The sequence below is a fragment of the Notechis scutatus genome, chromosome 6 (genome assembly GCF_049901735.1).
Source record: "Notechis scutatus isolate UNSWTSFEM ecotype Mainland chromosome 6, rNotScu1.2, whole genome shotgun sequence".
Lineage (NCBI taxonomy): Eukaryota > Metazoa > Chordata > Lepidosauria > Squamata > Elapidae > Notechis > Notechis scutatus.
The window spans coordinates 46,288,547-46,313,045 of NC_142014.1; the positions used below are offsets into that span (position 1 = coordinate 46,288,547).

The 24,499-nt window shown below is 36.4% G+C and overlaps 2 protein-coding genes and 1 long non-coding RNA gene across 8 annotated transcripts in view; 2 read left to right on the forward strand and 1 right to left on the reverse strand.

Annotated features, from left to right (window-relative positions):
- FGD6 (FYVE, RhoGEF and PH domain containing 6) overlaps window positions 1-7,502 on the reverse strand; it is a 65,146-nt gene extending 57,644 nt beyond the window's left edge. The window contains exon 1 of the mRNA XM_026693893.2: window positions 7,149-7,502. Coding sequence (XP_026549678.2) covers window positions 7,149-7,161 — 13 coding nt within the window. The 5' untranslated portion in view covers window positions 7,162-7,502. The remainder of the gene's footprint in view (window positions 1-7,148) is intronic.
- A 15-nt stretch (window positions 7,503-7,517) lies between these two features.
- The window catches only part of VEZT (vezatin, adherens junctions transmembrane protein), a 28,681-nt gene continuing 11,699 nt past the window's right edge, over window positions 7,518-24,499 (forward strand). For 2 of the 6 annotated variants that reach the window (XM_026693901.2, XM_026693908.2), the window contains exons 1-5: window positions 7,518-7,690; window positions 16,278-16,412; window positions 20,239-20,328; window positions 21,418-21,593; window positions 22,034-22,309. In XM_026693901.2, coding sequence (XP_026549686.1) covers window positions 7,655-7,690; window positions 16,278-16,412; window positions 20,239-20,328; window positions 21,418-21,593; window positions 22,034-22,309 — 713 coding nt within the window. In that variant the 5' untranslated portion in view covers window positions 7,518-7,654. Of the gene's footprint in view, window positions 7,691-13,570; window positions 13,834-16,277; window positions 16,413-20,238; window positions 20,329-21,417; window positions 21,594-22,033; window positions 22,310-24,499 lie in introns of those variants that run through there. The other 4 variants (XM_026693915.2, XM_087968114.1, XM_087968115.1 and 1 more) reach the window with 2 other exon arrangements.
- On the forward strand, window positions 16,617-17,009 carry LOC148130202 (uncharacterized). Its single transcript, XR_015750084.1, has 2 exons — window positions 16,617-16,734; window positions 16,875-17,009. It is a non-coding gene; the product is annotated as an uncharacterized LOC148130202 (long non-coding RNA).

Below are 24,499 nucleotides of genomic sequence, written 5' to 3' on the forward strand. Positions count from 1 at the left end.
TTTTATCGTGGAATGCTCATAAGATTACTTTTGAGTAATCACTATCTCAGTTCAAATTACCCCAGAAAATTGTAGTGAGAATAAGGACAGACCTTCATATATGCCACTTCAAATTTCAGAAGAAATCTGAAATGTAACAGTGTAACTATAACAAGAAAAACTATCCTATATAGGTTTTATCATTTTGAACTCTGTACAGGTTTTACAGAAGGAATACAAGTCTAAAAAACCCCAAGTCTCTTAGTAGCTGAGAGTAAGACAGTACATTTAATTCAGAATCTTTTATAGATTTATCCACTTTAGTGAAACTTAAGCAGTAACACCCACATTTAACAAACCAATAAGACTAAAGGCTCTTTCATTCATGAGTTATACAGCACTTTATATTCAAAAGCAAAGAAGTGTTCTGGGATATATGGTGCTTTACACCAGACACATATTTTCCTGATATCACACATTAAATGCAGAAAGTAGATTCTTAGAAAAAAATGTTTCTGAATAAACCTGTCATATACAAATAGTGTCCTTGCCTTTATATCTACTTTATATCTACTTTCAAAGATAAACAAACCCTCCTTTCTCTAGATTTGTCACATATTATATTATCTGGATTGTATATGCTCTGGTGCAAGATACATTCTGTTCATTGTCAGTGACCACCAGATATTATGGACAATTGGTCAATCAATCCACATGTAACCTTTAAAAATAAATTTAGATCATTTTTTCTACAATACTCAACAGAAAGCCTGCTATTTTTTCTGCAAATAATAACTACTCTGAAGCTGATGACTAAAAATTTTCTTCCAAGCAATCCACTTTATTTTAAAGGAAAAATATCCTTTTAACCCTAATCCTAAATATACCTACTTTAATTCTAACCATTTTTATATATGCATTCAAAATGAAATTTTGCATTTTTAGAAGTTATAGCCTACTGTTTCCATTGTCTCAAGTTGTATTTTCAATAAATATTTACCCTCTCAATTTTACCCTATGTCATGACTCCATTACACCAATTTGGGTTCTACAAATTAAGGTGAAGAGTTATCAATGATCTCATAAAAGAATATTTTTCACAGGAAAGTCCCCAAATTGTTTAGCAGCCACAGACAGTTTTAATTAATGCACGACTCCTATATTGTTCATTTTACCACAGGTCGAAACTTGCCTTTTGATTTTCATAATCAAGTATATATCCTACAAAAAGTTTTATCAAGTATGAATCACAGTCAACGGCATTGAGTAATTCATTTTTCCTTCAAAATGCTTCAGACTTCTTTGCTCAATCATGATAGAAAATAATCTGTCACTGGTTGCTTTGAAATGTAAAACTATCTATAAAATCTCAGAATAAAAGCAAATTTCTTATACACAAAGGAAATTTCAACAAATACTTCCCTCGACTTTTGCTAATGAAGCAGTATTCTTCAAGCTTCATTATAAAATATCTCCTTTTATTCAGTCATAAGTTTATTTTCTTTCTTAATTTATTGAAATGTTTCCTTACCACTGCTCTCCCATAATAGCCATTAGCATTATGCACAACAAAAATACATATTTCTTCTTCCAGTTTGATGCAAACTTAAAAATAATTGATGCTGTTTGTAAGATGACTGTGATATCTTTCAGGTGCTTGAAAGTGTAAACATAAAAGGAAATCACTCACAAAATCCCGAAGGTGTTGTTTAGAACTTTAAGGGATGAAGAAAGGGAGAAAAGATAGTTACCATGTAATGTTGGAACCTATCTCAATACTGGAATACTTCAACAATAATATTTATTCTAAACAAAACATTTACTGTGTTTCAGGTAGGAAAAAAAAACTCCACTGAGGTTTGAATTCTCTCACAAGTTTGAATTCATTCAAACTTCACTATTGCTAAAACTACTAACTAGCGTTTTTAAAAAATAAACAAATCCTTTCAACTGATTCCGCAAATCCTAGAAAATGTATGGTTAACCTAAAGACAAAGCTAACAGGAATACTAACTTAACACAATCTGAAAAAGAAATAGAAATTCTATAATCATCAAAATTATGAGAGTGCAACCTTTATGCAATGTTTACAAGAATTAAGCCAACTGCGTTCAACTACATTTTCTTCCAATTTATTGTACCTGCGAACAGTCTTATGAGTTATAGTGCTCAACCAAGAGTAGCTTTTTAAAAAAGGAAATTTGGATAGACCTTTAATGTTCTTTTCATAATAATGTCTTTTGCTTCTCAACGAACAGTCATAGTCCAGAAGATGTCAACATTCCTCAAAAACACACTGAAAACAACACTTTTCTTCAATTAATGAGAATTAAAAGTAGGAGCAAATGTTAACTCATATGTTCTTGCTATGTCAATGTTATCTGCCTAGCTTTCAGACAACTTTAAAATCAAGACTTTAAGCTGATTTGCAAGCCCAGAACAATGCTAGTTTTATCTTGATCAGCTTCTCTACCCTCTACCCAGGAGCCATGGTGGTACAGTGATGAGAATCAGGGGTGGGTTTCTACCGTTTCTGTCCACCTCTGTAGAACCGGTAGCTCTGAAGAGCAGCAGACATAGAACCAGCTCTATGTCTGCCGATGTTTTTGCCCACCTGCCTGCCCGGGCTCTTACCTCACCTTTATTTCCTGCTTTTTCAGTTTAAAAAGCAGGAAAAAAAGTGCTTTTTGAAGGCTGCTTATCAGCATGCAGCATGCTGATGACGATTTACAGCCGTGTGCGCTCAGCGTGCAGAGAAGCACATCGTAAATCACTGAATCTCATAAATCACCGAACCGGTAGTTAACCCTGTCGGATCCCACCCCTGGTTAGAATGCAGCATTGAAGGCTAATTCTGCACTCCTGACTCAGCCTTCCATCCTTCCAAGGTTGGTATCTGACTTTCTCCATTGATTTTGCTTTTGGAAGCCAGCTGGGAAGATTGCAAATGGTGATCATATGACCCTGGGATGCTGCAATCATCATAAATTCCAAATGTCAACCACACAAATTTTGATCCTATGACCATAGGGATGCCGTGATGGTTGTAAGTGTGAGTATTGATTGTCAGTTTTCCAGTGTTATTGTAACTTCAAAAGGTCACTAAGCCAATGGTTGCAAATTGATGACTACCTGCATTTATTAAAAACAGCTGTTTAGTAGCATTTCTTTCTTTTTTACTTCTATCACCAATATTGTTTTAGGAAAATATATAACATTACTAAAAGAAAAACAACTCTTTCTATAATTTATATGACAGTTATGAATCTGTAAAAAAATTAACCAAAATGAAGAAACTTAACATTATTGTAAGATATACCTATAGACAACTATGGATCAACTACAAGGCAAGGAATAAAAGTAAGAGAAAATGGGCTTCATCAAACATTACAATTACTAATTAGTCCTTTACAGTTATAGTTTACTATTTTGCAGTTATAGTTTACTATTGCTACTTCAAAGTCATCTCAAAGGAGCTAATCTATATGTTTTATTATCATGCTTTGATTCAATGGAGAATTTATTTTCAATGTTATTCATATAGACAAAATATGACTACTAAGCTAGAAGAAAATGGTAGATTATAAAAAATTATTTTAATTATTATTTTTTTTTTTTTAAAAATTTTTTTTTTTTTTATTTTTTTTTTTTTTTAATTATTACTAAGCTAAATCTTATTGTTTGTTTCAAAAAGTATTATTCATGAATGTTTTGAGTCTTATTTTAACTTGATGGGACATGTATTCATAATTCATTTTCCTGGAAATTCAAAGTCCAATAATTAAAGTCAGTGGGCAGACTTTACTAAGGAACTGAATGCTTTCAAATACAAGGCTAAATCAAAATTTTATCAAAATTATTATCAGACTTATCAGGCCCCAGCAAACAAAAAGTAACATCTGATAATCTCCAAATAAGCTTCCTTAGAAAAGCCTACTTGGAAGGGTAGGTGATGGATTTTGCCACAATTTCTTTCAAGATATCAAATGATTTGTAGTAAATGTATCAATTTATTGCAAATGATTAGATAATTTAAAAGAAATTTAGATCTAATGCCTTGGCCATCCTGATCTTGATTAAGGTAGGTTATATACTTAAAAAGTAAGAAATATTACAATGAAAGTTGCATTAAATATTAAGGCACCTAAAGCAAAATAGCATTAAGAAATATTAACTATTAATGGTAAATGTATGTATTCAGCATTGCATCTCACACAAGTATAGTTCTCCAATAAAAAGTAGCAACTAGACCTAATGATAGTTTACGAAGTCCAGAGCTCATCCAGAATATAAACTATGTGTCAGCATCATCAAATGGATAACAGATAAGAATTTGAGCTTTACTCCTATACAGACTTAATCCTATAGACAACAATCACTATCAAAAATCTAGTGGTGCTTTCAGTATGCACTTAAATTCCAAAGGTTCAGAAATTTCTAGACTACCATGTCTATATTGATTCTTTTCCATGCCACTTTTCATGTCTATCATTAGCTAGTATGACTGCGCTCATTCCTAATATAGAAATATTATTTATTCCTCATAGAAAAAAAGAAGCTGCATAATCACGCAATTCTGGTTAGTTCAAAGAAAAATAAGTTCATAAATAGTAACGTATAACTTTATATACTAATAAAATGCAGCATACAAGTACAAGAAGTATATATATGTTTACAGAAACAGACTAAAATATCTGTATCCAGATGAACCATCTCCTGTTCCATTTCTTCATCACACTAGAATGACATGGAGGGAATTATAGATACACACTTTATTATGAAGTTGCTTAACAACTATTTTTTATCCAATTGTTTACTTCACTGCAAGTGAATTTACAGTATATTTTCCAGTAAAGCACTATTATTCAGAGCACTTTAGTACTGACAGCTCCTATGAGAAACCCAGAGAACAAAATATCACAATTACTGCCATACCATATATTTTATTAGGCCAGTCTCCAGACTCAGAGTGAAACACACTATACATTTCTAGCCATGGCTTCAATTCTATATGCATTTACAAGAAAACAATGAAATCCAAAAAGAAGTAAACTGTAAATTCAATTGTTTGCAATTAAGTATGATGCAAACAAAAGATTGGGCAAAAGTAGTGTCTAAAATGAAGTCTTCTATCATAATTATATGTCAACCAGTGTCTGGTTTTCTGATTAAGTTCAATTTTACATGCTCCCAAGAAATAGCTGTTTTCAAAACACAGTGATCATAAACTAATTTAGCAGGCTGCGTTTATTAAAATATGTTATTTAAATGTAATTCGGTAGTCTGCTATTTGGTATGTCAAGAGAAGGCACCCTTTAAGCTCCACTGATTCCCCTGGAATTTACTTTTGAATATACATGTATACGATTGTTCTATAAGTAAATCAATAGGTCATAAAAAAAACTTTGATTTACTCTCAAAATACACTATTTAAAAACTTTGATTTACTCTCAAAATACACTATTTAAAAACGCACTGCAGACCATTTAATGTGTGAATTCCCACATTTGAAACAGAAACAATGTATAATGCTTTCTCTAAGAGCAATGGCATTCACATGAAAGTAACAGATAGCAAAAACCGTGCCAATGACTTAGGCACAGATAAGAAAACAATTATAAACAATTATATTTTTGAATGGCACAGCAGTTTAAATCAGAAAACTCTTACTATGGTATTTCAAGTCTATTCCTGAACACTTATTTGTAATTAACAGCTTTAGAGTTACTTTCATATTCCATATTCAAAATGTCAACAAAAAGTATTAATTACAAAATGCCCTTAACAATTGCCTCAACATACTTGTGTAACTTTTCAACAAAGGATCCCTTAAATCAGGGGTTCCCAACCTGGGGTGCTCACACCCCCTGGGGGTGCGAAATGATATTCCAGGGGGTGCGAGAAAAGTCCAGGTAAATAATAGGATATTGGCTATATGTTGGCATTTTTATTTATTATGCAATGGATTAACTTTGTTTTCATTTTAGAGTTAAGTATCGTTAGTTAGTGGCCGTCACATACATAGCTGAAAAGATTCAATCCTACGATATATTTAATGCGTTCAGTAGTTCCTAAAGTCTAAATTTCAGGGGGTGCAAGGTTCGAGTGAAATTTCTTTAGGGGTGCGGGGCAAAAAAAAGGTTGGGAACCACTGCCTTAAATCATTCCCTTACGTATCTGCACAAAATACAGCAAGACTGATTGAAATTCTTGAACATAAAACACAAATCCTATAAATGTTTTTAATCCTTAAATCTTGCCTTGAAAAAACTTATTCTTTATTTCATACACTACTTCCCCGGTCTATTTAAGGTGATCTCCGCACACCCAAAAAGGGTGGGAAAAGAAAAAGAAAACACAGAGCAAAAATGGATTCTTTTCCAACTACAGAAGGCAGGAAATTGAGCGTTTGTTTATTCCAGTTTTCCTCCAGATGTGTTAGCCTACAGGTCTCCTCAATCCTGGCAACAACGAAGGAAAGTGTAGTTCAGTTCTCCCAATTGATAAGAACGAGAGGGGGGAAAAAACTTTATTAGACAATATTTAACAGTTCAGGAATAGTTACTTTTTCACTCTCTGCTGTCGCTCAAAAGAACACGGGCTAGGAAAACTTAATAACACAGATAAGAACAGGGGTTGAGAAATAAAGTAAACGTGGAGGGCATGGAAGTCCTGGAGACCTTTTATTTCGAGGGCAGTTGATCTTCCCTCGCTTCTCCCTCACTCAGGAAAGATAAGAAAACAAAGAACTCCGGGGTCCTTGGTGCTCCCCGAGTTTGGTTGTTTTCTTGCAGACGTTTCATTACTCAAACTAGATAACTAGCACTGATGAAGTTACCTAGTTTGGCTAACGAAACAAAGAACTCAGAACTGAAGACCAACGCCAGACAGGGAAAAAAGATCTGCACTTCCAACCCTGAGGAGTTTCTCACAAGTAGACCCTTAAGCCACCTCCCATCTCTGTTGGTGGTTTAAGGCACAAGGGCAAGGAGCAGAGAGGGCTCTGTGGAGGAGAAGCCATTTCCTCCTATTATGTCCCTCTCGTTCAGCTGGCTGTGGGGCATTTTTAAAATCTGCACTTTGACCCGCCACATCTGTCGCGGTGGCGGTCGCCAGAAAAGTTCCCAGCGCTTTTACTTCGCTCCCCGCTCGCCGCGTCGAGCACTCACCCGCTGAACTCATGGTGCCTCCCTTCCATTCGCTTTGCCTCACTCCGCTCCTTGTCCCTCTTTAAAGCATAACAATCCCTCAAAGTGGCTGCATAGAAGGGTAAAATCCACCGAAAAGCGCAGCCCGACGCTCCGGTTCCTGTATAACATTCCCGCAGCGAAGAGAGGAAGAGCGCGACTGACCGAACGGGCTCTGACGGTCTTTGCCGTCTAAGCGAAGTTCCCTGATTTACCCCGCGCGCGTTGCAACAGGGAGACCTCTGCAGGCCAGACGCCGTCAATGCAGGCGCCCCCTGCTTCTCTAGACCTCGTCTGCCCGTTCAATCTGCGCAGCAACACCACAGATTCTTCTCCTCCCCTTCTTCCCGCAGTGGCTATTGGGTAGCCATAGTTGTTGGGCCGCTGCGGTGGGGCTTTGTGAGTGGGTGGGGGGCATTATAACGCCGGGCTTGGTGGACTCGCTTTCCCATGGTGCCTGAGGAGAGGGGAACGGATGGCGGAGAAGGATGACACCGGAGTTTGACGACGAAGTGGTGTTTGAGGTGCGTAGCGTAGCAAAAGGGGTCGGTGGAGAGGTTTGGGGGTGCCTGAGAGATGGCGAGGCTAGCTTTTTCTCTCTCTCTCTCTCTCTCACGCTGCCGTTGGCGAAACGAGGTGGCGCCGTAGAACGGGCATGTGCCCAGGGCAGGTGGAGCTCTTTGCAGGGCCCTCTAAGGCAGGGCTCTCCAACCTTGGCCACTTTAAGCCTGGCGGACTTCAACTCCCAGAAATCCCCAGCCAGCTGGCTGGGGATTTCTGGGAGTTGAAGTCCGCCAGGCTTAAAGTGGCCAAGGTTGGAGAGCCCTGCTCTAAGGAGCATTTCCCAGGGCGGTTGAATCCAGCCGCGTCTCTGGTCGTGAAACCTCTCCTCTGAAGGGAAGGAACAGTGCTATTAATAGAGTTGGAGAAGTTTGGTGTGAACCAAAGTGTGACTAGCAGATTATTCATGCCTAGTTCGAAGTAAGTGCCACTGAGTACAGTACGAACTTACACACCACATCTCCCAGAAATAAAGCGTATTTGCAGCGAGGTAATACTACTTGCTTTCAGCAAAACAGTATCCTCTAGAAGGATAAGTGCTAAGCATTTTATTACGACACATTTCGGTGAACTGGTTTTTCTTCAAGATGTATGAATTACCACGTTAATATCCTTTCGTTTATTTGTATACAACTTTTGTGTATTGTCTATCTGGGACTCAAGATGGTTTGTAATCTGGAACCAAAATAACACATGCAACTACATTAACAAAAACTAACGCTATTAATTGGTTTGCTAGAAAACATTAGGAGAATCTTTACCCAAATCTAATCAGTGGGATAAAAGTGATAGAATTGATAAAAACAAAGATGATTATTTGAATTAGTTTATAAATTCTAATCTCTGTATATAAAAGTTCCCTATGATATACCATATGAATCTGTTTTGGAAAAATGTTAGTAATAAGGCCAAAAGTTTTTCTACTGTTGTCTCCCACGGCTCACTAGAAGAATGTAATTGAATTCTGCTTTGAAAATACTACCAATTGTAAATTGAATGTGAACAGAATAATCAAAAATTTAAACCTCACCTCTATTTATTAGAATTCATGCAACAAGTACTATATAAGTATGTGAGCAGTTTTGATATATACTAATGCTGCAGAAGCCTAGATTGGCTTTAAGTTATTAGTGAGATGATCCCTTTCTAAACTTTACAATTCAAAATACATAATGCAAAGAAAGGAAGGAGGCAGCATTACAGTATTAGTGATCAGCTGCAATAAAAATAAGGTAGTGTAACAGAGTGGCTGCTGGCTCGGCTACAGTTGGATAAAGCACAAGTCTGCAGCATGTTAAAATGGCTGCTGTTAAGTAGTTTATGATAATGAATGTAGCTTAAGGCATAAGTAATCCATTACATTATTATATATTTATTATTTTGATAGTAGTATTTATACAGTATTGATTAGAGACTATTAACACTAATGTTTAGATAATTAGACCTTTAAGGAGAAAAGAGGGGGGGGGGGGGGGGGGGGGGGGGGGGGGGGGGGGGGGGGTTGTGGGGGTGGGGGGGGGGGGGGGGGTGTGGGGGGGGGGGGGGTGGGGTTTTTTTGGGGGGGGGGGGGGGGGTTGGGGGGGGGTTTGTTGTTTGGGGGTGGGTTTGTTTTTTTGGTTTTTTGGTTTGGTTGTTTTTTGGTGGGGGGGGGGGGGGGGGGGGGGGGGGGGTTGGGTTTTTTGTTTTGTTGTTGGTTTTTTTGTTTGGGGGGGGGGGGTTTGTTTTTGGGGGTTTTGGGGGGTTGTTTTGGGGTTTTTTTTGGGGTTTTTGTGGGTGGGGGGGGTTTTTTGGGTTTTTTTGGGTTGTTGTTGGGGTTTTGGTTTGGGTTTTTTTTTTTTTTTTTTTTTTTTTGTGTTTTTTTGGGGGGGGGTTTTTTTTTTTGGTTTTTTGGGGGGGGGGGGGTGGGGGGGGGGTTGGGGGGGGGGGTGGTGGTTTTGGGGGGGGGGGGGTTTGATACCATTGCTAGGATTGTTGCTTATAACATTGCTAATGAACAGGCCTTAAATGTATAAGATCAAGCTTCAGACCAGCTGATAATAAATCATAAGTCTCCAAACCTTATTCAGCATTCAGCTTCACTGCGGAAGACTCTCAGATACAATTTGGCTAGGTTAGAATATTCTAATCCTCCTCCTGCCCTTCTGAGTGAATGAATATTCTGCTAGGTCTCTTAATGGACTTGAAAGGCAATTGAGATAAGTTTGTATAATGGTTCTAGTCTAGTAACCAATTGTTCTTTGTGAGTTTTAACCTTAATACTTTTCCTATTTTCTCTTTCCTTCCCTCTATGACTCTGGATGTGTCACATGCTTCTCACCTCCCTATTTTTGGTAATGGGTAGCTGGAGGGTACTGTGCCACCTCTTCCATTTTCATTTCTCTTTTGGCTGGATCTGAAAAAATTTACCCCCTTTCAATCCCTCCATTTTATGACACGGAAGGAGATGTTTCTAACTTTTAATTCCTCAGCATTTAAAACTTCTGGCAGCTACAAAGACCTTGTTTGTCAGTCAGATAATTTGGACTTATATGTTACAAATGGAACTGTTAAAGAAGATGTGTTACTTGAGTGTCATCTGCCATATCTCAAATATATTCAGTTTCTGGATAATTTTTACAGTGGATCAAGTATTCAAATCCACCCATCCTATATTGACAGACAAAAATGCCTTCTACACTGAATTATTTTCCCCTGCCCATTTGAATGGAAGATTGTGTTCCAGGACCAGGAAAACAGTGAAGAACTATATTTTAGATTTGTGCTGTTAGAGAGAGGGGGACAATAAACTAGACATTCAGTTTCATAGCCAGTTGGGTAGAAAGCTGAAATCCAGTACAAAGAGAGACATGATCCCCAACAATAATCAGGGAGGATCTTTCTGATATGAAATCAGAAGAATTATGGAAGACTTTGGCATGATTTAATTGATCTTTAAGAAGGTGCAGAGAAACCTGATAATTCTTAGACAAAACAAATTATCTGAAAGAAGAAAAGGCCTGGAACTGTTTATCAAAAAGTGCAGGTGGCAATCATAGTTGGCCTGAAATTACTTCATTCAAGTGGAGAATGAACTGAGTTATTATATAACAAACCCATCCATAGAGAAAGGTCATGCCCATTGTCTTGCTGCTAGATTACAATGAAGCAGTGAAAGTATTGTTCTAAATTTGCATTTGTTCTCTGCACTTGTACATCTGACTATGGGTGATGGGTAGAAGGCAACTAAAGTTTTACATCCAGTTGTAGAAATGCAGTTTTAAAATCTTCCATGAAGATTGGATTGGCCAAGCTGTAATTTTGGAAAATTTGCTCAATGACCAACAAGCTATTTCAGAAGCGTAGGAAAAAGCAGAACAGACCATCTACCAACAAAATAGCATTGTGAAGGTCACATGTAATGCCCCAGAAAAAACCTCCCCAGGGGAGATGATAGAGCAGTCCAGATAGCATGCTGATGAGAAATTGGCAGGAAAAAAGCATGACAAGAAAAAATACAGGCCTTGACATCTCTAATCAAGGCTGCCAAAAGTTCCCTCCCCCGCAAAATGGGTCATTTTGATTTATCCCCAAGGCTGCAGGCACAGATCTGATGGGCGGGCAAGGTCTCTAGGCTTTCTCCTTTCCAAATACATCAGCTTCCTTTGTGTACTTGGCAGGCAGGATTGAACGTTATACTTGCAGACAAGTGTTAAAAGATGGAAATGTAAGCTTCTGCAGACTTAGTTTTGCATTCTAGACAATCAAAAGTGATTTTGTTGTGGCATAAATGAATATGTGGATTCTGAAGCCCATTGCTGCTCCAGCAACAGGATTGCAACATATGGGGACTCTCAGTTGTGGGACAGTTTGTCCCACGTGCCAAGGTAGTTGGTTCATCATGTGGCCTAACTGGTTCTCATATTGGAGCAATATATTGCCAATATTATAAATATTTATTTATATTTGAGTTTATATGGCTAACTCTCGATAACTAACTTGAAGTCTGCAGCTTAGTTAAATTGTTGGTCTCTTGTGATGCTAGTGGAAGGAGATAATAGATACCTGAGAAGCTAGTTCCTATCTCAGTCCTTATCACCCCCATTTATGACTTGAAATGCTTAGGCCTTCAGAATAGAACATGGTTTGTGACAATCTTTATTCTTTATGTATGTTTTCAATATCTGTATGATTCTGTTCATTTGTTGAGGATAATTTTAAATTCTAAGATCATTCTTGGAGCATAGTTATTGAGCAGGTTTGAGGGGAAATTAGTGTGTTTTTTGTTCTTGAAATTGTCAAGAGACAATTACAAAAGATAAAGTTAAACAATATTTGAAGGAAGCAGAATTACCTAAAATATCGGAAGAAATTAAATTAATGCTAGAAGAAAAGATATGGAATGGAATTAACAGAAGCATTAAACAGACAAAACAACGGGAAGGCTCCTGGCCTGGCTGGGCTATCAGCAGAACTATATAAAATATTACAAGATTCTCTTTGCAATATAATGTTAGAGGTATTAAATGAAGTACTGATAAAAGCCAAAGTACCAAATTCATGGATGGAGGCTTATATTACTTTTGTACTGAAAGAAGACTCTGACTTACAACAGATAAAAAACTATAGACCGATATCCTTGTTGAATGCGGATTATAAAATATTTACTTCAATAATGGCAGAAAGATTAAAGAGATTCTTAAATCATTTTATACACGGGCCAAAATGGCTTTTTGCCTAAGAGACAAGATAACATGAGGACAAAAATAACATGAGGACAATATTGAATACACTGGAATACTATGAAGCACATCCAGAAAAGCAGATGGCGTTGGTATTTTTAGACGCACAGAACTGGCAATTTATGTTGGCGCAAATGGAAGAAATGGGTTTTGGGGAAAGGTTTATCTAAATGATTAAGGCAATATATCAGTTCATTTGTTGAGGATAATTTTAAATTCCAAGATCATTTATTGGAGCACAGTTATTAAGCAGTTTTGAGAGGAGATTAGTGTGTTTTTTGTTCTTGAAATCTTGTATTTAATTGTGTTAACTTGAAAATGAGATTTTGAATGTTTCTTCAGGTGAATCTTATGAAAAAGGCTCTAATACAAAAACAACAGAACTCGTAACATAGGTAGAAAATTTTTAGAACTGCCTAGATCATACTGTATATATGTTTCCGGCAACATGTGAAAAGCTGACATTGTATGGAATGCCTAGGAGATCTATAGAATGTGTGATGTTTTAGACAAAATATGAAGTCTGTATTATTTTAATATATACTTTTCCTAACCATTGTAGGCATTATGCAGAATGGCAAGATCTATTTGGGCAAAGTAATGAAAAGAGAGTCATGAAAAGGGTTTGAGTTTCTAACCCTTTCTTGAAAAAGCATATATGAACATGAAAGAAGAAATGCAAAATAAAGGACTTTCTTACTTAAAAAGAAAAAGGATTGGCCTACTTGTTGCAAGAAGGAAGGCTAGAATGGCATTTTAGCAGTAGTATTTTACACTTTGCTTGTTTGCCTTTAGGCATTGCTTAGAATGCCTAAGAAATGTGTGAAATATTAAGCATTTTATACTTTGAGACTTTCCCATTTTTGGTATTTTTCCTAGGCATTCTATAAAATGCTTAATTTCACACATTGATGGTAACATATACATGTCCAGTATCGCTCTCCCATACTTACCTGAAATGAGATTTGAGTAATTGATAAGTAAACCAAGGTGATTATGCTCCAAGAACGTATGACTAAGACTTTTAAATAGAATTGCTTGCCAAGATCTGCAAAAGATTTTATTGAAGTGCATCATTTCGTTTAAGCATCAGCTTTCTAAAAGCCTTTCATATCTTTATATCAGCTGATGCTGGGTTCCTCCTATTGCACAGGAACAGAAGAAACATCTTAGTGAGCTGCTTCTGGCTGCGATGCCACAAAAATGTACTTGGATGAAAGTAGAGGTGCAGTTTCTCTGATTTATACTTCAGATTTTCTGCTCCAGTCATCCTGGAGAGACAAGTAGAAAGAAATGGGGAGGTGGAAGAAATTCTCTCGGATGCACTGGAAGTGTATTTAAGAGAAAGGTGGAATCATATTTTTCAGGAGACAAGATTCATTTTGCCTGTAAGTTTTCTGGACATATGTTTTAGCATGAACTTTCAGCTGCATTTATTTTAGCAATTAAAAAATTGTCTCACAAGACGGGTGAAGGTAATTCTTGAAGAGTGTTCCTTAACTTCTAACTTTTGATCCATCTTTAACTGTGGCTTTAAGCAAGGATATAATGGTCTTTTAATATGTAGCAGTTTGTAAATTTATGTAATTAAGCATTAATAAAAAGGTTTGGTATACAGGAGATAAAATAGGGTGGAGTAGGGAGGACCTAATGGAGAAAGTCTTAGTCATTTCCTTTACCTTGCATCAGCAGAAATGTTCTCAGTATGCCTTAAATATAGGCAGTTATGATAATGCATTTGATCACTATTCATGTGTATAAATATCTTAGTTTCAAATTATTTTTTAAAAAATAAGTTTATTTTTTATAGAATGCATTCAGTATGTTAAAAGGATGTTAATGTGAAAAAAGCAATACTAAACTTTGTTTTGCTTTAACTTTTTCATAATGTTTTGTGTGCTTATTCTTTCCTACCTGCTAACTTTTATTTTTGCATTGTAGTTGCATGATTATTTCTGTTTATTTTGGAAGCATTTAGTCTTTATTCATGGTATTGTAATATAGTATAACAAACCTAAAACAAAACAATTGGCTACAGCATCTTAACTATAAAAATATTTTATAACTTTTTATCTTGTATATTTAATGACTATTCCATTGTTAGACTAATTCAGTGCTGTATAATATGAAATGCTAACTGTGAGCTTTGTCAGTTATCCATTATCCTGTTGCCATGATGAAATATACGAAAGGCAGTAACTAATATGAAAATTAAGTATATGGTTTATGTACTTTTAAGATCAACTGTTGGTAGCTAGAAAAATGGACTATGGAAATGAACTTGGGGAAATGAGGGGAAAGATGCTGCCTGGGAAACAGACAAGAGACCATGAGCATCCAATGGTTTATTGGTTAAAGAAAAAAAATTAGAAATGACCTGCCCTAATGGATCAAGCAGTTAAATGTGGCAGTGGGAAATTTTGTACTTTTAGACTTGCAAGATTCTGTTAAGGTAGCTTTACAATAAAGTAGATTTAAGTCATCTACCGTGTTTCTCCAACAATATGCCCCCCCCGCAATAGGAAGACCCAGAATGTTTTCTAGGCATAAAATGAAATTAAGCCCCTCCCCCCAAATTTAGGCCTAGTTTGAAACATGCAAAATTGGGGGGAAGGTGGGGGAACTTGCCATTAGAAGCGTTTCAGCTGCTTCTCGGGTGGGGGAGCTGCCTCCATAACTTCTACGGTTCCCGCCATTGCTGCCGCTGTTATTGGAGACGGCGCTAGCGAGAGAGGGACAGCTACAGTTCGGTCTGGGCGCTTGGAATGCAGGAACGGGCTGCGCACCAGGACTTTTGCAAACTTGCAGAGCCTGAGGCTGGAGCACCAAGGGTAGCAGCAGCAGAGATGCTCGCTCGGCTCTTCTCACGCCCACCCAGCCGCTCGGGATTAAACCAAAACGCAGCGCGCAGCGCTCCCAGGTACCTCAAAATCTTTTTTTTCCTGTTGTTATGGGGACAGGAGAAACACGGGAGCGACTCAGACGCTGTTGTTGGAGACGGCGCTGGTGCGCGGGGGGGGGGAAGAAATTAATTCACCCCCAAAAAGACATCCTAGCTGGTTTTGGGGGGCTCAAAAAAAATAAATAAGGCCCGGCCTTATTTTGTGAGAAACACGGTAGTCCTGTTTGGATTACCTGGACAGGCTGACAAAGTCATAAATGCCTGCCTAATTTTTTTCACCTCTCTTTTGTACTTAAGAAAGCCTTTCCAAAGTTCTATGCACTTCTAAATCTCATCAGAGGAACTCCTCCTTCCAGGAATAGGTCTACAGGTAAGTCCTCAACTTATGACCATTCAAAAGTTATAACTGGTCCACTGCAACATTTCCACAGTCACATCATCAAAATTGAGGCACCTGACAACCATAATATATTTACAACAGTTGCAGCATCCCAGGGTCATGTGACTGCCATTTGAGACCTTTCCAGAGTCTTCCAACAAACAAAATCATGGAGGAAACTGGGTTCACTTAATATCCATGGTGGTTGCTTAATGACTTTGGGGGGAAACATTTAACAACTACATTGCTTCGTGATGGATGTTCTGGTCCTAATTGTGGTCATAAATTGTGGACTACCTGTAGTTCCAATAGAGAACAGGTTTTCTTATACTTAAGCTGGATTCCCTTTATGTTTTTGCAAAACATGCAGTTGGCTTTTAAAGTAGCCTCACCAATGTCATTTCTTGACATTTTTGGTTCCATTTGCATTGCAAACAATGCATCCGATGTGTTTCATCTAATGTTTTGTAATATTTCAGTAAACTATAATTTCCAGGTCTTCTTTACAAACAAACTACTTATTTCTTTTTTCTTTTTTAATTTCATTTTAGAATTCACCGCTTTATCAGTACTTACAGGATCTGGGACATACTGATTTTGAAATATGCTCACCATTGTTGCAGAAGTCAGAAGAATGCACATCCAAAGAGGGACCAAAAGATATGGATGTAAGTGTCATTCAGGAGGTAGGTAGGTAGTGTTATACACTATATATAAAATCTGCTGTGAAAAATTTGATAACAAGTATCTGTTTAAAATTGCATTGTCTTTACATAACTTGACCTATGTTTGCATATAATGCTTTTGGTGACATTGTGTATTTGTTGGCTAATGCCTTTGCTTTTGGATCTATTATGCCAGTTGTTCAGAATTTTAGGTTTTAAGGAGCTATTAAAGTAAAGTAATGGACATTGTATTTTTGCCTGCTGTGTTTTGGAGTAGTTGCAGTAATTTGGAAGACACTTGCTACTTTTTCTTGTCTTATCCATGTTATTAGACCTTAATATTGTGTTTCTGTTTTCAGTTGTTCCAAGAGTTCTGTCTCATCTAGGAGATAGAGTTAAAGTGTGTTTTCTTCTTTGGCAGAAGCCAAAACATGAGAGATCAATGATTTGAACCCCAAAGGGTGCATTTTATGGACGAAAGAGAAATGGACTATTATGAAATAATAAGCAGCTCTACCAGTTTTCATAATTTTCTGTTTCAATTTGACTATTGTGCTATTTTCATTGCCTTAAGGCCCATAGTCCAAAAATAAAGGAAAGGATGGATAGATGGATGGATGGATGGAAAATAAGAAATCTCAGGTACCAAAGTCGTATTAAATCAGATTGGAATCATTAATTGGACTGGAATGCATGTGTGTAGAATGAGGAAAAGGAAATGATGTTTCTGGAAAAGAAAAAATGTAGAAACTCCAACTGAATGTTCTAAAGAACTCTTGATAATTAGGTTCCTTGATGTAATTGCTTTTTTGAGAGTGATTGATCAGGGGTAGTCTCCTATATGTTTATATTGGAATTCATGAATCCTAAGCTTTGTTTGTAATTTGTATTATTCTCTGGTTGGTGATGCAGTACAGTGCAGGAAGAAATGAAGTCTGCATGGGTTTGCCACATAGCTAAGGTATCTTCATGGTACAAAATTACCCACAAAATTACTGGTTCTTAATTTCAGGTATTTTTTCCTGGGTTCTAGCATTACAGTTCCAAAACAGAAGTTCCCATGGATAATACAACCCCTGCAGGTTGCTGCTTTTGTTTTAAGCAAAATAGCAACTATACTTATCTTGTGAGACTAGGTCAGAAATCTGGAATCTAATTCCCTGTTATTTCCTGTAGTTAAAAAAAGCTTATTGTTTACATCAAGTTCAGTCTGAAGGCTTTCATTTTAAAATACAGTATATATTTGGAGTAAAAACAAGGTCTGTTTATTTTAGTAGAGATAAGATGAGATGATGAAAATTCTGATGGATTGCATGAAAAAGAAGAGAATCAATCAATTCAGTTTAGTGGTTAAGATTCCAAGTAGAAACTGAGATCTGACCCCACCTTAAGCTTAAAATCCACCTGGCGGACTATAGGTCAGTCACAATTTTCAGTTTCCTCTCCATTCTTAATCTAAAAGCATCAAGTTCTTTTCCTGAACTTCCCTCATCTTTCTTGGTGATTGCTAGATTTGCCCAGCTATTCATTTCCTTCTTTCCTTATGTGGAACTAGGTTTCACTCCTCTCCCCTCTTTTTTAGGCTTCTTCTAAGTCAGGGGTGGGCAAACTTTTTGGCTCGGGGGCCTCATTGACTTTTAAAATTTGACAGATGGGCCGCTACCTGGTGTCGAAATGCCTGTCTTTACAAGTCAAAATCAAATGAATGCAATAATTCAATCATTCACATCAAACCTTAATTCTGTACCAATCTTCGAGGCGGGCGGATTAAAAAGACCAACGGGCCGGATGTGGCCCTCGGGCCGTAGTTTGCCCACCCCTGTTCTAAGTGGTTTGTTTATAGAATTGTATGGCAACATTTATGGCAAAAAAGGTCTTGATATATGCTCTAATACAGTGTTTCATTTAAGCAGTTTAACCTAATATTGAATAATGCTAACATATTTACTTCCTAATTATACTGTAGATAATAGAGTTAGTTAAGCTGGCATTCTCGGGTGGGATTTACTCCTCTGGGCTAGCCATATATGATCATTTCCTTTCTTTCTTCAGCTTTTTCAAAGCTATCTGCAATGGGTAGATTTTTCCATGGCTGTACTTTTGTTCCTTCAATGCTACTTTAAATCTCTTTCCATTCACAATCAGTTAAAGAGACATTCCCCCTGGAAACAATAAACATTCAACAGCTTTGGTCTGGTAGTCATTACATCTTTTTTTCTCTTCTATTTTCTTTTCTTTAAATTAAAAGTGACTTAGCTTCCTATAGGAAGTTATAAAAACCTTGCTATCTCTCTACTCTTGGGATTTATTAACAGTATAAAGTACAATATTTCTGGTTGGTTGGATAAGTTGCAAAAGTCATGGGCAACTACATATTATCATATCCCTTCTTTATAAAATGTGTTGGTTATGGTTAGAGTAGCAAAGTTCAGAATTGTTTTTAAAAACAATTGTCAAAGCCTCCCAATGGGAGATGGCTAAGGAGGAATAGATTCTACTTGTTGGACTAGCACCAGGAAGACCCAAGTTAAGTGCCCATTCTGGCAATCTGGCACAAATGCTTACTGCATGATTTTGAGCTAAATACTATCTCATAGCCCAACCTAACTCATTTGTTACGTGCAAAAAAAAATGGATTAAGAATGAAATGTAGGCTGCCATGAGCTCTTGAGCAAAAGGCGGAATATAAGTCTAATAAATCATACATTGCACATAGGCCATCCTATTGATTGACCATAAAGGTAAAAGCACTAGCAGGGGAAGTAGTGGGACAGATGAAACTTTTCTGTAGACTCTCATTGATAAATTCCTTTAGATGGATTAATTTTGCATCTGACATTGGGTAGTGATATTTTGGGAATCTAGGCTCTAGGATTGATAGTGGAGTCATAGAACTGATGAGAGGGATCAAGATCTGTTTCTCCCTTTTCAGCAGCATATCAACATACAAATTTAGCAGCCAAAATTGAACAATGCACTTACTGAGAGATGATGTTGGTTTGAGGCCCGCAGTTTTGCATCTTGGGCACTCTAAGATGTTGTTACCTGGCCCCTGTGATGGTGAAGATTGTGAATCTGTGGTCAATGTTTTCTAAAGACCATTACAGAATACAAAGTTGCACAAACCTGTTACGATTTCTGATGATTTGCAAAGGTTTGTAATACTTTGTGATGGGTGTTGAGAATAAGTCCTTCAGAAGTGTGGTGGCGGTGATTCTTACAAGGACATTTATGTATAGTATGGACAAGCTCTTCATAAAATAAATATACAATTTATGTGCATGAGTGCAACTTGTCTCACGCAGAAGACAAGAGGTATTCTTTTCCAAAAGTGTATGATTGGGAGACATGGTCCGTGGATCTTTGTGTATGCATGAATAGAATACTTGTCATTATCCTTTCAATTTTAATTATATCTAAGGATGTCATTCCAAGATACATAAATAACTTAATAAGGGGGTAATCATTATTGGTATATATTGACAGAATATTGGCTTGGTGTATTTTCAAGTGCTAACTAGTTAACACATCATTCTAGAATAAGATTTTATGCATTAAAATGCTGGGTAGTCTTATTGAATTGTAAAGCAGATTTATTAAAGTGCATAGATAATATATTAGATTTTTTTTAATGTGCAATTTTATAAACACCACATTCAGTACTGTTTATGATTTTAAAAACTACTTGACTTGCTATACATTAACTTGGTGTGCTGCCAACAATCCATAAACTGATCTCTAATATGTTATGGCCTGCTTGCTTTAGAGTATGGTTTCTTTAAACTTGGTTTGAATGCAAATAATGTTTATATATTTAAGACTTCAGACAGTTTTTAATTCTTTACAGAAAGACATCCTGTCAAACCTACTTGAGAGATTAAAAAGCTGGCTTCCTTTTTCCCTATATAAGAAAAGGCATGATATGCTTCATCAGTTGGTAAGCACCTGTTATTACCAGGTCACTTTCCTGTCAAACAATTCATCCATTTTCCTTAATATTTTTATATTTAATTTCCTTATGAAATATTTTCTCATTTTATTAAGCATTTGTTGATCATATTACATAGTATTCAAACTGAAATGTTTGGTGTTTAAATCTAAACAAGGTAATCTAGATGTGAGGGAACTTAAACTGCCTTAACTGCTTAGGAATCATTATTTTTATATGTGTTAGAAACGTAAGTACTCATACAAATGAAGCTGCTAATAAGTATATCTTTTAATTTTTTGTAGTTTTTATTTTTGTTTTCAAAATAAATATGACATTAATACTAAAAACAGATCTTCATGTAAAAATCTTGCGAATTAAATTTAATCCAAAAATTGATGTTAGAAGAGTAGCTTGCTGGCAATTGGTTCTCAGTCCTATTTCAAATAATCACTCCTACACATATTGCTATCTCTTGCCTCAGTTATTCTTTCCCACTCTGGAATGTTACCAATTGAGGAGACAAGCACTGTTAAAACAAAATGCTATCGGGTTACTGCTGGGTCCATAGTCTGTGCATCTCTTTTGAAGACTAGATCCTTGAAAATAAGTATCTGTTTGTTTCATTCATTTGAACAAATGAAAATCCCATCAGACAGGCTGAGTAGATCCAGAGCTGCTATAATCTTTGGCACAAATATTTGTGGCTCCTGATATAGTATTACTACACTAAGGGCAGAGCCTAAAAGTAGGAGGTGTACCAAGCTGGCATTTTTCTTTCTAGCACCCAAACTCTATCTTTAACTGGTCAGTCAGAGACTTCAAATATTTGCTTCAAGAACTCATGAGTCTCTCAATTTTCCTCAACACAGACAGCTGCATGTTGCTTACTTTTTCTTCTTTCCCCCCATTCTTCTGTGCAAATTTAAAGTTATAAGCACTCTAGGAGAAGATTATGAGTGATGGCTAAATTAAACATACATTGGTGGCATTGGTAGTATGTAATAAAAACAGAATTACAAATGATTTAAGTTTAATGCTTGCTTTTGTGCATGAACATGGTGGGTTGATATGTTTTTCTCTTCCCTCTGCTTTAAGGATGTTGGTTTTCGTTCAGAGGCACTCTGCACCATCCTGCAACAGGAAGTTCTGCTACAGGAGGATGTTGAACTGATTGAACTATTTGATCCTAGTATCCTGTCTGCAGGACAGCTCAAACAGCAGGAATATGGACATCTTCCAACATTATGCTCCCTAGCAACTCCTAATATTTGGTATTGACTTGAGCTACATATATGTTATGTGAATATATTATATATATTGTTAGAGGAAGTGTATTTGCATACATGACCTCCCAGCGAATAGAAGTATTATTTAGTTTCTTTTCTCTCTTTGTTTTATAGCTCATGATTTTGGTATTGGCTACATCTCTATGTATTCCTTGTTAATTTTCAGGAATATGTTTTGCTTTATCATATTTTCCCAACAGGCAAATGACCTGAAGTTTAGACATCCTTCCCTGAAAAAAAAATTAGAAACATTAAAATTCTAAATAGAAACATTGAGCAGAATGTAATATCTTCAGATCTTATGTTTCTATGTGTGAATTTGCTTTAAAATATAATCTTGGATCACTAATTATAAAAATAAGAATCAGAACTTTGAAAATCAAGCCATACTTAGATATGTCTTGTGTTGTTGTTGTTTTTTGCAGGGATATTTCATTATTATTTCTCTTCATCAGCACACTGGTGACGATTCCTTCTTTATGGAGTGGATTCCTTGGGTCCATTTTGGGAGTAGTTTTCTTGGTTTACATAACTATGCGAGGTTTGGACATAACAAGGATTGCAAAGTTGCAAATGTCTCTTAAAAAATGTCATCACCAACTAGAAGATATAGTGGTTAATTGCCGCGCCTTCACTAACCTTGTGAGGAAAGCATTGCGACTCATTCAAGAAACTGAAGTAATTTCCAGGGGATTTACTCTGTGAGTCTGAATTGATTTGCACCCATTTTTCAAATCTTAAGTTAATGAATGGTGAAGAAAATTTTCCTTTCAAATTCAATCTCAGATTTTTAAAATGTATGCAGTTTTATCTGATATAACAAGTGAATTCCTGGCCCTCACATCATGCATACTGTATGTGTAGAAAGATGATACAGTATTGTAACAAGGGCAAATTTATTGTTTGGCATCTTAACTTTTTACTAAACGGTGTAAACATTTCAGTCAAGGAGACTTGAATTAGTATTTGTTGGATCGTAACTGAGAGAGGCAAGGAAGAGTAAACTCTTTGACTACTGAAATGTGAATACCAAATGCAATATGCACATAAAATTATATGTATGCCTCTTCCTAAAATTTATAGGACAGCATCTAACTACCTATTGTGAAGTTTTAATAGACTAGGCTTAACTACAGATGTTTTCCATGTATGAATACACGCTAGTTTGTTTTTATATTAGCACACAAAAATGGAAATGTACATTTTTGATTATTGATTATTATAGATTATTTGACAGACTGAATCATCTATGAGTATTTCTCTATCCCTCCCCTCCCAATTTTTAGGAATTCATTTTTACAACAGGTTTTCCACAAGTATGCATTCTAATTAAATGGGAAATTAACCTGTGAAATTCAAGTTTAAATTGAATGGTTCAAAACAACAGTTCTAATTTGTCAAATTCTTATACACTTCATACATATTTGATCACTTATTTTGAAGCACATGTAGACAATAAACTGTTGTTTGCCAGTTCAAATAACTTTGTTTAAAAATTGTGGATGTCTTCAGTTCTCAAATCATGGATAATAAATCTGCATTGCACTTACCAAATACACTTTCTCTTTTTAAATACTCAGGCTTGTATAAGGCTGCCTAGGTCCATTCCTGATAAAATAAATGTACAATTAAAAATGTTAACCCCACTGTTAACATGAGGTTTCAAAAAGTATAGCTGCAATATGAAAGAGATTCTTCTTTGTTGTCATTGAAAATTATTGTGGGAATACCATAAGAAGAGACATGTATGTTAACCCTAGTAAAATTGAAAGCCAGTTTGGTCCAGTGCTTGAGGCACCAAGATAGAAACTAGAAGACTGAGTTCTAGTTCCGCCTTAAGTATGTAAGCCAGCAAGATGACTTTGGGCCAATCACACTTTCTTAACTCACAATGTAAGATTAGGGTGACAAGCCAAGTCAATCAGTTCCTGTCACAACCAATGGATCAACACTTATTTGATCAGAAAAAAGTGGACCCTGCACTTGAAAAAAAAAAAACTGCTAGGAAGAAAAAAATGTCATAAGTTGATGCATATGTTTTAATTTTAAGACTCAAATATCATGAAATTTAAGCAATAGAAGCCCTCTATTTTGTTTCATATAAAAGTCTAGAAAATAATATTGCACACAATAGTTTAAGAGAGAAACAGATTGCAAGCAATTGTTATAGAACAATATGGTATATGCTTGCTATATTTTCATACAATATATAAATACTGCAAGGTAGATATTTCATAAGTCTGTGAAATAATATTTTTAAACTATTGCAATTAGTTTGAATATGGCATTCCTGTTTATATCTTCTACCTATATATATAAAAATGAAATACCACTCACACAGCATCATGAAATCTCCAGAACTGTAAAGCTTACAAACTGGAAATTTGGCCTGTATGTTCCCCTTGGCTTCTAGGTGCTCACTAAGAAAGGATTTTTCCAAATGACCACCAGAGCATTAGTATTTCGTATATTATTATTAACACGCTATGATGCTAAGGAGTTCCACTCCCCTTCCCCACCGGAAAAGAAATCTGTTCCAACTGCCAGTTGCCATTACCATAGTAACTTCATGGCCATTTGCACCACCTGAGAATACAGACAAACCTCCAAGTTGCGTCAGCGACTTTCTAAAAGGATGCAGCAATGGAACAGAGAAAGGAAAGGAAAAGAAAGGAAAAGAAAGGATAAAAGGAAAGGAAAGGAGGGAAGACGGACAGGAAAGGAGGAAGGGAAAGAAAAAGTAAGGAAGGGGAAGGAGGACAGAAGGAAAGGAAGGGAAAGGAGGAAGGGAAAGGAGGAAAGAAGGAAAGGAAAGGAAGAAAGGAAGGGAAAGGAAAGGAGGAAAGGAGGACAGGAAGGGAAAGGAGAAAAGAAGGAAAGGAAAGAAGGAA